This window comes from Etheostoma cragini, chromosome 1 (assembly GCF_013103735.1).
Source record: "Etheostoma cragini isolate CJK2018 chromosome 1, CSU_Ecrag_1.0, whole genome shotgun sequence".
In the NCBI taxonomy this organism is placed as follows: Eukaryota; Metazoa; Chordata; class Actinopteri; order Perciformes; family Percidae; genus Etheostoma; species Etheostoma cragini.
This window is the reverse complement of record NC_048407.1, coordinates 11,462,437-11,478,114: the sequence shown is the minus strand read 5'-3', so window position 1 is coordinate 11,478,114 and position 15,678 is coordinate 11,462,437. Positions and strand designations below refer to the sequence as shown.

General features: G+C 40.6%; 2 protein-coding genes across 2 annotated transcripts in view; both read left to right on the top strand.

The window, feature by feature from the left end:
* Positions 1-6,548, top strand: part of LOC117950171 (E3 SUMO-protein ligase PIAS1-like) — a 58,632-nt gene extending 52,084 nt beyond the window's left edge. The window contains exons 9-13 of the mRNA XM_034880955.1: positions 401-537; positions 899-1,130; positions 1,649-1,788; positions 2,638-2,678; positions 4,967-6,548. Coding sequence (XP_034736846.1) covers positions 401-537; positions 899-1,130; positions 1,649-1,788; positions 2,638-2,678; positions 4,967-5,329 — 913 coding nt within the window. The 3' untranslated portion in view covers positions 5,330-6,548. The remainder of the gene's footprint in view (positions 1-400; positions 538-898; positions 1,131-1,648; positions 1,789-2,637; positions 2,679-4,966) is intronic.
* Positions 6,549-8,282: 1,734 nt separating this feature from the next.
* On the top strand, positions 8,283-12,364 carry LOC117950364 (relaxin-3 receptor 1). The gene has a single exon (XM_034881328.1). The coding sequence runs from the start codon at positions 10,800-10,802 to the stop codon at positions 11,784-11,786; it is 987 nt and encodes a 328-aa protein (XP_034737219.1). The 5' UTR covers positions 8,283-10,799; the 3' UTR covers positions 11,787-12,364.
* The last annotated feature ends 3,314 nt before the right edge of the window (positions 12,365-15,678 follow it).

Genomic DNA, 15,678 nt, shown 5'->3' with positions numbered 1-15,678 from the left:
TTTTGGAAAATGGCTGCAATGAAACAAAGAGTGAAAAATTTAAAGGGGTCTGAATACTTTCCGTACCCACTGTATAGTCAGCTTGGATTCACTGGAAAAACTGTAGGTCATTTAGTTGGTAAAAGCTTTTCAAACCACTCTTGCGGCAAACCCACTTTCCGTCATTGATGTGGATGCTCAGTATCTTCCTAACCCTGTCTCACTCCACCAACTTTAAAGCATGCAGGTAATGGGTATATAATATACAAAGATATAGGTTTGTTGCTTGAACTCACTGAAGCACATTGTTTATGTTAGCTTGTTTAGAGTAGATTCCGTGCCTTTATAAGTGGAAGGTCTTTTCCACTACACTCAGAAAATACAATTGTCTGTGTGTGTACATTTTCTTGTTTATTTGCAGGCTTTTTGTTGAGATTCTCAACAGCTGCATGGACTGTGATGAGATCCAGTTCAAGGAGGATGGCAATTGGGCCCCCATGAGGTCTAAGAAGGAAGTGCAGGAGGTGTCCTCTGCTACCTATAACAACGGGCTGGACGGTGAGACATCGTGAGGGATGATTGGGGGATGGGGTGGGACAAGGAACATAATTAAAACAATTAAAACAATTTAATTTGAATGACATAGACGTGGTGAGAAGAGAGGGAGTGCACATTTATATCCCCTCTTTGCTTATGCATTGTCAGTTTTAATTTGGTGAGGTATCAATCACGATGCCACTGAGTACACTGCCTGTCTCCATAGTAACAAACATACTGTATCTTATGCGAGAGCAGGAAAAATATGTGCAATTTAGCACATTCAGCAGTGCTTTGTTTAATTTTTTTTTACTTTTCAGCCTCAGAAAATCATAATCAGGAGCACACAAAGACAAAGTAATATGTCCCTGCTGCTTTCCAGGTTCCAGTCGGACGTCCGCAGGCTCAGATCAGCGGAGCTCTTCGTCGTCCAGCCACGGTGGTAGCGACAGCAGCAACAGCAAGAGAGTGGAGGTGATCGACTTGACACTGGACAGCTCCTCAGACGACGAAGGACCGGACTCACCACCTCCACCGCCACCACCACTGCCTCCCCCACCCAAAAGACCATGTCCCTCTGTATCCCCGACCTCGCCACCCATCATCAACAAAGGGTCAGACACACACACACACACACTGTGGTTTTGTATTTCATTAAATGGAAATGAGGCTTAATTCAGCTGCTCCCATGGGTAGTTATGTATAAACGTGTTAAATGATTCATGAGTTCTGCGCTCAAACACACAAGTTTCTTTAACTATTTAACCTCAACAGCGGTCTCTGTAGAAAGCCAAGAGTGCTGACTAAGAAAGCTCTGCATCTAAACTGGGTAAATGAGCGGCTTTCCAAAAGAAAAACTCAACGCTGAGGATGTAGTTGAAGAAAAGAAATCTAACAGCTGCGTTTTCTGATAAATTAAAATGCATGATGTGCATCTGTGTGGAAACTTCTGCTGCTTCATTTGACTTTAATGAATCCTGTGACTGTCAGAGACTTGTGTTTCGAGGTGAGAGGAGCAGACAGCGCGCCCTGTGACTTACCAAATGAATGTGACATAAGATTTACAAAAAGACAGATTAGAGATTAAGTGTTCTCTTCATCTCTAAACCTCCTCCTATGTATCTGCCTTCAGAGTGTTGAACCTGCACCACCAGGCCTCTCCTGTGAGCCGCACTCCCAGCATGCCAGCCGTGGACACCAGCTACATCCCTCCCGTCCCCCCACTCATCCAGGACTATAGACCCTACTACCACACCCCCAACGACCTGTCAGGTATTGACAAACACACGAGGACCGGAGACGATTTATTGGGAGCAAATTGCTCAAAACAACAACATGACATTCAACACACACGCAGTAATGCACACATTTAAACTAGTAAAAGTTATGTTTCCAAAGAGGTCCATAGTTACATCATTACACTCATGGTACATGGCCAAGTGTTGTTCTAACTCTCCTAACTTTATTTCAATTTCTACTAAACATCCCAGTTTTTCTAAGGTATGAAATGTATTTCAGGCCGAATTCTTGGGAAATAATGTGTTTATTATGATCACATTACTATTCAGTGTACCTATACATCCATAAAAGATCATTACAGTGACTTTATAAACAGTCAGAACAAGCAGATACACAAAATGTGATACTGTCTAATTACTGTCTTAATGAACTTTAACAGGAAAACAAAATGCTAAGAATAACAACTGACTTTTATTGTTATTTACGTTTTCTCTATAATAGTTCTAATGCTATTCTTACCTCTGCCAAGGAGATTATTCTTGCGACTTGGTTTGTTTGTTAGTTTATTTATTTGTCAGCTGGATTACGGAAAAACCTACTGGCCCAATTTTCATGAATCAAAGGCAAAGGAAGAACCTATTAAATTACGCTGCAGAACCAAATTATGGGGCGTATACGCAAATAATTGTTTTCTTTTTTGTTAGTATTGTGAGAGAGAGCATGCCTTGTTCTTCTAGTTTATAAAATGCATCGGGTTTAAAATACTGATACACCCTCTAGCTGTGTAATAAGCCCGCGGCTACGTATTTATTATGTATATGCGTCTGCAATGTGGATTTTTGTTGATATTCACTATTGACTCTGCTTGTACTTGATTTCCAGAGTTGAACTTCTTCTCTTTTCTTCAAAGCGACAATCATCAGGTACGTACAGAACAGTGCACCGCTGAATTTTTTAGCAAGGTCCTGACCATGGGTCATTTCAAAATAATAAAAGGGCTCTGACCTTACGTGTAACCAAATATTATACTTATCCTCAACATTAAAAACAAAAGCAAAAGCTGCACTTAGTGTTTCTTGATGACAAACTTCCTTCTCTGCTGTACACAAAGGTCACTCATGCAGAGTCAAACATCAAAGACAGAAGAAGTGATATTTGGTGGAATTGTATGTAACTTTTCACACAATGTGCTGGTACACAGTTTCCCTGTGCCACTGTCTGTTTCTGTCTCTGTGGACTATTGAAGGAGACGTGAGAGCGAGACTAGAGCCTGACCGATATTGATACAGATTATTGGTGATCTAAAAATCTTATATCCCAATATATTGGCCAATATTTCTTTTTTTTTAATCCAGAGATGCATAATAAAACATACACAGATTTCCCTAACATTAGTTATCTGTGGTTATTTCTGAGTCCTCAAATAATATGATATTTCAGTTTAAAAATAAACATGTTTTATTGTCACAACAGAACATAGAAACATCAAAATATATGAAAGTTCTGATAAATAACATTTATAAAAATGCAAACTTAATATATGAAACTTAAAGTCCTTTGAACAAAAACACATTAACAAAAATAAATCAAAGAGTTGCCAACATGGACGTTGTAGAGTGCCCTCTGATGGACAAACGCCAACACTCATGTTTTAAACATTCCATATATTACCCACATTATAAATGCCAATACCCATAGTTTGGAAAATGTTATGATATCGGCCGGCTCTAAGCAAGACATTTGACAAATGATGGTCGGCACCCGGTTACTGGTGGGTTTAATTCTCTGAGGTAGTCAAACATGAACATAGATGTCTTATGATTTCTGATTCCCATATTTTTGGCGGACATATTCCCCGAGCCTCTGATCTTTGATACTAAAATGCACTAAAGAGATCCTCGCTAAGTGTCTCCTCTTAATACCTGTTCACAAATCTGCTGGGAGAACTCTTTAAAAAAAAAAAGGAAGGGACCCCTTTGCTATGGATGACATCAATTTTCAAGTTATTAAAATCAAGTGATTTTAATAACCATGTCCATAGTGATTGGTTGAGAGAAGAGAACATTAAATTCACTAATAGAATGTTTATTTAAGGTATTTCACACTGTTCCTTAAAGTTCCCATGACATGGTGCTGTGTGGATGCTTTTATTTAGTCCTTAGTGGTCCCCTAATACTGTATCTGAGGTCTCTTTTATACAGACCTTAATGGTCCCCTAATACTCTATCTGAAGTCTCTTTTATATAGACCTTAGTGGTCCCCTAATACTGTATCTGAAGTCTCTTTTATATAGACCTTAGTGGTCCCCTAATACTGTATCTGAAGTCTCTTTTATTTAGACCTTAGTGGTCCCCTAATACTGTATCTGAAGTCTCTTTTATGCAGACCTTAGTGGTCCCTTAATACTGTATCTGAAGTCTCTTTTATATAGACCTTAGTGGTCCCCTATTACTGTATCTGAAGTCTCTTTTATATAGACCTTAGTGGTCCCTTAATACTGTATCTGAAGTCTCTTTTATTTAGACCTTAGTGGTCCCCTAATACTGTATCTGAAGTCTCTTTTATATAGACCTTAGTGGTCCCTTAATACTGTATCTGAAGTCTCTTTTATATAGACCTTAGTGGTCCCCTAATACCATAGCTGAAGTCTCTTTCCCAAAATTCAGCCTTAGTGCAGAATTAGAGCCACTAGAGCAAGCCTTACAATCAGCTTTCCTTAGTATGTGCCATTTCTGTGTCTGTAGCTTTTGAGGAGGGGGGGGCAGCACCATTGGACAAATCTTTGAGTCATTTCACATATAGCATACATTTTTACCCTGCAGTTCAGTGATAGCCATGAGATCCGATTTACTTATTTTATTATAGCAGTTGGTGAGTATTTAATATACACTTAATGAACTCTTCAACAAAGTGATGTCTGAATGTCTGGTATTATTAAATTGTTTGGGTTTATTAGTGAGCTGAGGGATTCTTCCATTACCTTGGACACTATCATAACATGCTTTTGAAATGTTCATTAATGGTGTCTTTTTACAACGCTCTCAGAGTTCGGGGGCAGCTTTTATTGCTAAAATGCTTTGTGAACTGCTCAAAGACTAAAATCACACTTTTCAGGAGTTGCTCTTCAATCCACCAGTTGGGAGCTACATTTAGAGAAAGGAGGTTTTGTGAATTCAACCCTCTCTTTTGTTTTTTTTCTTCTGCCGTTCAGCATTACAGCATGGTGATGGCAGCAGCGGCCGCCGCTTCAGCGTCAGACGACCACGAGCTGCTTCTCAACCGCTTCCTGCCCTACAGCACCTCCTCCTCCTCGTCCCAGCTGTTCCTCGACCAATCAGGAGCCTCCTCGGCCCCTTCGCTGACCGCGCCGACCAACGGGGCGAGCAACTCGGGCAGCAGCAGCAGCCTGGTGTCGTCCAGCAGCCTCCGCGACGCTCACTCCACACACTCGTCTTCACACTCGGGCTCACACTCCTCACACTCACACCCCGGGGTTTTGGCCAGCCGGAGCAGCGCTGAAGCAGCAGTGGCAGCCATTTACGGTGGGATACCCGACGTTATATCGTTGGACTGACTCTAGAAGAGTCAAGGCTAAACTAAGGGTCCAGCTGCAATCCAGTAACAGGCTTTTTGACTGCAGGGTAAAGTTTGATCCAGAAACTAGACTGGCCCCGAGTCATAAAACTCAAAGTATTTGTGGAGTCATAATAACAAGACTGCCTCAAGAAGAGCATTAATATTCTTAACAGGCATGAGGGTTCCCTTCACCAGACTGAGAACAGTACTGAGTCATCACTTAAACGGGTCAGCTGTGGACATTCTGTTTGTTTATATACTGACTTCAGATCAGAAACCTGTCCAGCATGTGAACCCACGCAACTGCGATACTGGCACCAACCCGGCACAAGCGGCAAAGACGCTACCTGAACACAAACACAAAGGAGGACGGCGCTTTTTTTAATGAAAACAAGGAGTGGCACCGTGTACAGAGAACAAAATATATTTTCCTCTTTTACTTTTGTATGTTACATTGGGACATTTACAGTCTAATGAGCTGCTCCAATTGCTGTTTTTACGACTGAGGTTGTTTTGGTTTTATTTTCCTCTCACAAAGCTTATACATCAGCCTGTTGCAATGTGGTTTTTCCTCTCTTTTATCCAGCTTTACATTTTGTTTGCATTTCTTCAATAGAATCTTTAAATCTCTTCTTCAAGCTCTTTTTTTAAAATTCATATTGTATTATTTCCCTGTCCAATGACAGTAACACTGAATTTAGAGTTCATTCAAGTACTAATCATTTTTATTATGCTTTTAAGTTATGTATGATATTTAAACTGTTATAAATATACTATATATATGCATTCCCTTTGACCTTTAAGTTAATGCTGTGGGGAGTGTGTAGTTGGAAATTAGCCATTTGTGGTTTTTCATTTTCACTCATGATTTCCAACTCCTCACAAAGACTTTGCCGGCATTCAGCATTTAGAAATGAAGACTTTTAGACTATTTATACTCGCCAATTTACAGTTTTGAGCTGGAAGAGTTTCTTTTGTTTTCCTTTTATTTTGCACAATGCCAAAAATAAGATACGGTACCTATGAAAATGATCACAATAATCAAGAGTGCAGTTGAATCTGTGTGCCACATTGTTTTCAGTCCAAGTGTCCACATCTTCGGCAGGTGGTTATTGAGACACTTCAACTGTGTGTCCTTTTGTCTCTGGTTTTCTCAGTTTCACGGTTGTTGTTATTTTTTTTGCTTGTCTGTCAAAGAGGAATTACAGTGAAGGTCAAGGTAGAAGGTCACAGAATTTACTAAAAAAAGGTTTTGAACGACTCACTTTAACTGTTGGTGTTTCCGGTTGTAATTTCTCGCCAGTCAAAACCTGTCGATCTCCGAATGTAACGTTGTTTTGTCAGTAGCTAAAGACTATATTGACCTTGCAGATGAAAAAGGAACCTCATATAAGAATTCCATTTCCTCCTATAGAGTCCGTTTATTCATCAGAGAAGCTACACTTTTTCATCGGCAAAGATGGCTTCAAGGGTAAGAAACAACGGCTACAATGAGTCCTTCAAAACTTTCTTTTTACTAAACTCTGGGAACACAAACACTGTTCTCAATGCTGGAGTTCATTAGCCCCTGGTGATACTTGGAGCAAAGTTTCATGTTGTGTCCGGCCTTCTTAGTGTTTTAAAAATAGCGATCCTGATGTGATCATAGTAGTGCCCCTAGCTCTCGCATTCAAAAGGCCATTTGACCAAAAACATGTCAATCTTAAAAGTGGCCATTTTGTCCTAATTATGTTTTTAAACAAAGGTTTGACTTGGGTAGATTAGCAAAAAGGCCCTAGACTACAATTTGGCGAGAGTTACTCTTTAAAGGGTCACCCACAACCTCTGTCCCATCTCTGTCCAAGCTTGCTTTGAAGACTTGACTAGTGACTAGTATCTTTGACCATGTTGGTGTTATCTAGCGAGTTATCTTTTGAAAACTGCTTGCGTCAAAGCAATGAAGAGTGCCACAGTGAAAGAGGGAGATTGCAACATGCCAACCCAGACTGGGCTCAGAGCCAGCTGGTTGAAAAATGCATAACCTGTCTGTAGTTTAAAAACCTGCGAGTTCCTCGGTGTACAATGTGGAAGTGTCAAAGCGAGGCGGGGTACCTCGGTTCAGCTGAGTTTGCTCATGAATGTAGTGTACAATTTTAAGAGGGGACACACTTTTGGTTACTATGGGAGGTCGTCAAGGTGTGTCCTTGAAACTTTCCCCCCTTGCCTCTCCTTGATGTTCCACTTCCAGACATCTTAGACAGGCAGCTCACTTTAGAGCCTAATTATCCCGACCACCGTGAGATAATCACTTCTGACAGCAACCCCCATCCCCTCCCATCCTGTCCCATCCGTCAGCGACTAACTGGGAGACAACCCAAAATGACCCCCAACCCTCCTTCACTCCCTGTCCTTTTTCTTGGCATCTTTAACTTTATTCCCCATTCTTCTCATGGGAACCGACCCCCGGCTCTCACGCTAACTCCCAACAGGTCTTGTGTATTTTATGTGTTGTGCAGTATTTTATTTATTTCTAATTGTTGTTTTTTCTTATTTTGAATTATATTTTTACAAAATGTTTTGATTTCCATGAATGGGAGTGTGAGTCACTGTCCCTCGGGAGATGTTGTGATATGATTTAATTTAATATGCATTTTATTATTATTCTTGGGCGGCAGCGCGATTTCTTCAAAAAGGTAACGTTCAGTTTGTCTGGAAACACCTCTGTGTATTTTCTCGGGAGCTGACAGGAGTTACAGTCAATAATAAGGACAAAAAAACACATGGTTAATTAATATGGGCATGACTCATGAATATTTAATGTAGGAATTATTTCAGGGTGGATTGCATACCTGTTCCTCACCACGTCACTGCCGTAGGTTCATGTGATTCGCATTAATGGATCATCATTGGATTATTTCACAGTTACTTTCTACATGAATTTATATACCACTAAGTTAGCTGAAGTCCAGATGGATGAAACGAATGGATTTCGTTGAACGATGAATCCTACTGACTTTGATGATCCTCAGACTTCCTCTAGTGCCACCATCAGGACTAAATGTTGGTGTGTCCAATACTTTAAGGTAACAGAACTCATCACATTCCCATCAGCCTTAGATGTACTTCATGTTAAGCGCTGATTAGCACTTAAGCTAGCTAACACGCTAAACTCAGATGGTGAACATGGTGAACATTATACCTCATAAACATGAGCATGCTAGCATTGTAAGCATGTTAGCACCCTGACGTCAGCATCGAGCTGGTAGACTGAGTAAAACCGCTTCATATTTCTATTAGAACAGCTGCTGTTTGGCTTTCAGAGCAGCTGATCACATGCATGGCTCTGAAATGTCTTTTGCTTTTATCCCTGTCCAAAGAAAACCATGTATATACATTTGGAGATTTTTAGTTTTCCAGATACTTTAATGGGTTGAGAGGAATCTATTTATTACGCTAACTAAACCACAAAAAAGATGAATGGAATTGGTGAAAATGTGTGGTCACGGGGGAGAAAACTAGTTTTTCTTAGCCATTTTAACAATGCTGCTGTATGTTACTGGATTCCAGCCAGTTCGGTGGCATCTGAATTAATGTATGACGTAACTTTGAGTTCATTAACTGATGATCTATTGAGTGTACACTCACCCCATAAACTCGCAGTGACTTGGTCATATTGAGAAAGAGGAATTGACCCATCATACATCCAGTCGTGCATCAAATCCACATGTTATGTATTAGTTGTGCATTTACTTACTGCGTGTTTGTTCCTGGATTATAAAGGTGTTGCTTCGACTTTCCACCCTGATGATGAAGCTGTTGATCCTTTAGTTACCATCGTGTTAGTTTGATTGTCGATCACGAGTATTTGGATGCTTGTTAACGTGGTCACAGTTTTCTCAAACCCAATTTCATTTCATTTAAGATTCTTACCTCACTCATCATGATCATCATGAGACGGTGCAGCAGATCAGGCACATGATGTGAGAGAGCAGACCGTGTTGAATGTGTTTCTGTTGAAGGGCTCTATACATACTGAGGTCTATATGTGGTAATCGCCAGTCTAATCCTCCTCCAACTCCCAAGTTCCTAATGTTAAGTGTCCACAGTTCCATGCTGTGGCTCACAGTTGTTAGTTTTCTGAGGTAGAAGCTGGGGGAGGTTTTTTTTGTTTGAAAATATCAAATTGCATGCAGGGATGGATAAGCACAGGGCTGTTGCCATCTCAATCCCTCTCCAATTTGAGTCACACAGATGTGAACATGTGCGGAGAATATGTAGAGCAGTTGTTTGCTGCAGCATATGTGTTTGCAGGTGTGAGGACACTGGGAATAAGGCCACTTTTATCAGTAGTTACTCTTAAAGGTGTTTTCATAAATCTCTAATGGCAACCATGACGAGTAGCTCAACACTTGGTTGTCATGACCTAAAATAGATAAAAGGGAAAGTCAACATTATGTATATTATGTCTGTATGGAAACCTGAAAGTTCAGATCCAGTCGTGTTTGATGTCCGTTTGTATGCTTTTTGTGTGTCAGTTCAGAGCGAGAGAATAAATTAATTTATATATTTTTTAGAAAATGAAAGCTGTACTATTATTAAAAAAAAGGACTGTGGCCAATAAAGAGTCTTACACAACAGAAATAATCTCAAAGTCAGACTCAAGTCGACATCTGCACTCACTGCCTTAAAACATTCATAGGTTCTGTTTCACGGCTCCAATCCGAGAAAAATCATAAAAAGGCTTTTCGAGGAGGCCAAGGAGAAGACGGTGTACAGTAGACCCTTGTCGGTTTGTACAAATATACTAAGTGAGAAAAAAAATATTTATTACCTGCATTGGAAGACATTGTTTACTTATTGAATGTTACCTGTTTATGTAGAAAAGTTTAGATGTAATAAAATGCATTGTGCTAGTTCTTCGTGTGTTTTCCCTTATTTGAAACGATGGGGCCTGGAGGAACCTGTTACCATTGTAACAGCCTGTTACACTTAGAAATGAACACTGGGTGGCAGTCGTTTCATCCAACTTTTCCCCTGCTGTGATGATGCTAAACATTTACGCACGCTCTGTTGGTTATAGACGGTGCTTTTCTGGTTGTGACACCAGCTTTATATAACATGAATATTTGCAATTTTTAACTGCATTTTTATTTTTGTATTTAAAGTGATGGGGAAGCATAACGCTTCTAGGAGCCTGCGTTACGCACCAGACTAATGTGCGCCAATAAACAGCTCAACCCCGTCATTCCTGTCATGCTGTCAGAGCAGTGATGTTAGAGTATAGTGTGGGTTGAAGAGGATAGGAGGGAGGAGAGGACAGCAGGGTGGGGTGGACACAGACGGAGTAGCCTATGGTATGGCATCATGTACTAAAGTGGCACTCTAAGATCCAGCTCTATTTGGACAGAAATGCTTTATCTACTTTAAGTATAGACTCCTCACTGACGAGATTATCTGTGTAATTGTAGCCAACGTGAGCTGCTGACATTATGAATGAAGAAAATGAGAGCGCTTGTTTGAACAGGTCACTGATGGAGGGGGGGTGCTTCAGCAACCTGGAGGACATCGACGTGACAGCTGACGGTAGCCCGGTTCTGAGATTCCTCATCTGCCTTGTTTATTCTGTTGTATGCGCTGCGGGTCTGATGGGCAACCTGCTGGTCATCTTCTTCATCAGGGTCAAACAAGAGAGGAAGAAGTCCACAGTGAACTTCTTCGTGCTCAACTTGGCAGTGACGGACCTGCAGTTCGTGCTCACTCTGCCCTTCTGGGCCGTGGACACCGTGCTGGACTTCAGCTGGCCGTTTGGAGACGCCATGTGCAAAATCATCCTCTCGGTCACCGTGATGAACATGTACGCCAGCGTGTTTTTTCTCACTGCCATGAGTGTGACCCGCTACTGCTCGGTCGCCTCGGCTCTGAAGAACAGAACCAGGCAGAAGTCCTGTCCCGCCAAATGCACCTGCGCCATCATTTGGACACTGGCGACTCTGGCGACTGCGCCCACGTCCATTTTCTCCACTGTCAGCAACGTAACTGGAGAAAAACTCTGTTTGCTGAGGTTTCCTGGGGGTCAGTACTGGTTAGCAGTTTATCACATACAGAAGATACTAGTTGGCTTTGTCTTGCCAATGTCCATCGTGTCCATCAGCTACATCATGCTGCTGCGTTTCATTCGCAATCGGAGTATGAAAACAAGCAACCCCAAACGGAGATGCCAAGTCACAAAATCTATCACCATCGTCGTGTTGTCCTTCTTCCTGTGCTGGATGCCGAACCATGCCATCACCTTGTGGAGCGTGCTGGTCAAACTGAACGTTGCAAACTGGGACAAAGCCTATTACATAGTCCACACATATGTGTTCCCTCTGACCGTCTGCTTGGCTCACACCAACAGCTGCCTGAACCCGATTATTTATTGCCTCATGAGGAAGGAATTCAGGAACAAACTGAGAAGTCTGATATACAGAGGATAGTTTCGGAGATTTGAGAATAAAGTGATGACAAAGCGCAAAGTGCGCACTGCAAGAAATGGGCCTGGAGTGAGAGAGCAGACCTGTCACAAGGCACAATGAGAACAAGGATTATCATTTCAAGACTACTTACTTCATTCTGTTCAATGAATAGTGGGACTTGCATCAGCGCTTCTTGTCTTTAAGGGGTTGCATAATGTGGTACGTTTCAATAGTGAAACATTTATAGCTGGTTTTGGGCTTTGCGCGTAATTGCTAAGTTTGTGTGTGAATTTCAAAGCGCACTGTTGCTTTGCGTGTTAAACAACCATTAGGTGTGGTGTGTCTCTAGGCTACAGTAAGTGTGCGTAATTGCGCATTAGTGTGCTCGCATTATAATTGAACTGAACTGCGCTTTTGTGCTTTTCTGTGAAGGTTTTTGTAACCAGTGCTTGTCCAGGTGTGTTTACCAGAGAACCCCGGATGCAAACACCGCCCCCCTCCACCATCACAGCTCATGTGTTTAGGTTATTTACTACTATGACAAAATCAATCGTTTGGACACTTAAGACAACGAACTGTGTGAAATATGGTTGTTGTAAATACGCAAAGAAATGTATAACCCCCTAACCCTGGTAATAAAAATGTACTCAAGTCGTCACAACGATTAGTTTTTTTCTTTTACAAATAGATTATTAGAAATATATTCATAAAGTGTGCACGAGTCAAAATATACCAGGTGAAGACGTTTGTTTAGCTGGTGATAAGACCAGTGGAGGTTATAAACATAAGAAACGTGTCCTTGACGTGCACTTTGAAACCTAATGGGCTCAACCATTACTGAAGCGCGCGGATGGGTTTTGCGAGCGCACTTTGCATGGATGCACGTGCACACAGCGGGGTCTCGCGTGTGACCACATTCATATCAACAACAAGGCTTTTACAGATTACAGAAGCCTTTAACAGACCCCAGAGGTATACCAGTTTCATATCTCACGGGTTCTTTATTCTATCATTCCATTTGTCACAAATTGTCATCCGATTTCTTCCTTTTGACGTTTTTCTTTTCTAAATTTCTATTTTAATTAGTGTTTTTTATACCAATGTATGTAAGACTTCTTTGGTGAGTCCCCTGAACAGTCTTAGTGTCTTTCTGCTTGTTAGTAGCAGCACTGGACAAGGCATATCTATCAAAGTTTCAACACTGAGGTATAAAAAAATGGATTAAGAAACAGTCTGTTAGCAGGCTTTTTCAATCAAGCTTTTTGGTAAGTGTCACCTCAGTATTTCTAGTCCTTGCTGTTACTTCAATCCGAAGGGAAAAGGGTGTCGTAAAGATGACCACGTTGAGAACCCAATTTTAACAATAAAATGGCTCATAGTGAGAACTCCCACTTTCCAAGGACTGAGACTGTGATTGTAAAATCATCTCTCCAATCAGCCAGACCAGTTATATAAAGAGGAATGCTCTTGTGTGTGCCACGGTGTTCTCAGTGTTCTCAGTGTTTCTTTCTTCCTATTGAATTACTGCTTGTTGTTGCTGCAACAACCCTGAACCAGGAAACTAACGTGAATGAATGCAATGGATGAAAAAAGCAAGAAACAGACTACTTAATCATGCCAGCAGGGATAAAATACTTTCTGTTTGTTCTTTCATTCGTTTATGATGGTAAATAATGGCGTTCTTCCACTGCATGATACCTCCTCAACTCACCTCGACTCTACTCGCCTTTTTTGGTTTTCCATTACAACAACAAAAGTCCCTGGTACCTTTTAACAGGTACTTATTTTAGTATCACCTCAGTTAAGTTCCAAGCGAGCTGAGGCGATAACAAAAGGCGACGTTAAAACCTGCGGACTACTGATTGGTCGGAGAGAATCGTCACTATTCACTGAGTCATCATCGCTAACATAAAAATAGAAATAAAAAAATATTTCCCTGTTAAATATAGTGGAGTAGTATAATGTTGCAGAATATGGGAATACTTAAAGGAGAATTCCAGCCATCTTTTACATTAATTTTGATCATCATAAATGTGCGTGTACTTTCGATTGGAAAAACCCAGACCCAAAGTACAGATTGCTCCGCGCTACAGTTTTTTTAGGGGGAAATAAACCTCAAGACGTGACATGACCTGTCCTCTGGAGGACATAGCCACACCACTGCCGCTGACACGCAGCAAACCGTGGATTGTTTGTTGGGATGATTATCACAGAAGTCTGGTTGAACACACTCACCAGACGGCAGCTAGGAGCTAGCAGCTACCGACAGGATCGACATAGGGACCAGGGTAGGTGAATTTATACAATGTCTGAGTTGAAAACGCATCTTGTTGTGATGTAAGGGCCCTGTTCATGTTGTCCAGACATTTTAATTGCATTTGATGTCTGTTAGGAGGCACAAAGGCTCTCTAAAACATGCCCGGCAGCTGCGGTTTTAGCTCAGTGGAAGCTCGTACACGTAGCTGCAGATACTCTGTGTGGCCTGATCTGATTCAGGTTGACGTTTTTCAATAGAAAGTACACACATATTTATGACAATCAAGATTAATGTGAAAAATGGCCGGATATTCCTTTATGTAAAGTATGAGTACCTGCAAATTGTACTTAACCACACAGTACTTAATATATATTTTGTTATTTCACAACAAGAGCATCTGCTGACTGGGTCCAAGCTCCCAAAACTGATTACAAGATGATATACTCAAGACACATTATCAGAAATTCAAATAGTTGCACGGAGATTATAGAAATCATAACAACATATAAGAAATATTTAAATTATTTAAATATTCCTACATTATATTCATACATATATGGGATATTAAAAGGAGCAGTGGTAGCAGGCCAACGCCGCACAATCTCGACCTTTGATCAGCAAACTGAGACTGAAAGGTATTGCCCACATTAACATTTTATTATGTATCTATGTAAAGTACAAACTCTAAGTTTTTGTATACTGTTTGAATGGACAGCAACCGAAGGAAAAGAGTGCATCATGGAAGACAATTTATCTGCACTATGGCAGACTAGGTTCCAAACACACACACGTTTTTTCAGGCTTCTTCTTCAGTTCTTCACTTTATTGCAGGTGGCACTTTGTGACTCAGAAAGGCCACCACTTTCAAAAATGCACTCTGCAATAACTTACAATGGAAAACTCTTTGCCTTAATGTGCATCTGATCTTCTATGTGCGTTGTTATATTTGTATTTGCTATTTGGTGCTCTGTGGTTGTAACTGCTGGTGTTCTGTAGTCATAATATTTCAGTCTGTTACATGTTATGTTTATTTAGATTTGATGTCTCATCATTGAATGAAAATGTTTCAGTCGTTGTGTATCCTCCCACGTTGCTCATCAAGCTTCTTAACCCTCTTACCGTTGAACCATAAACTTGTCCTTCCACGTCAAAATTGAAAATGAATATTTTTGTGCTTTTCCCGATGTTTTTGTCACTTTTTCTGATTTAATTGTCACTTTTTTCATGCTCTTGGCGCTTTTTTACTAACCTGAGCTGGTTTAATAATAGGTTTTACATTTATTCTTGGAATTCATGGTCAACAAACCTCACTTTTATCAAATTATGTGTACGTCTGTAGTTAAAATGGCAGAAATGATGAATTATTTTGACTAATAGTTAAGATCAGAGGATGTTAATTGGATCACAGATGGGTATGTGTCAGAGTATAGTCCGGATACTGTTTTGAAACCATTAACCAAAATAATTCAAATGCTATAAGATTAATCAAAACACCCAAAAACTTCAATCAAAGTAATGTTGTATGGAATCATCCATGTTATTTTTGGGCAATTTGGTTGATAGAAATCCATATTTCTGATATCCTTCCTCTGGTGTTAGCTTTCTGCTGCCATCTGAAGTGTTAGCGGGTCATTTTGGACCCGTGTATTAAATTAG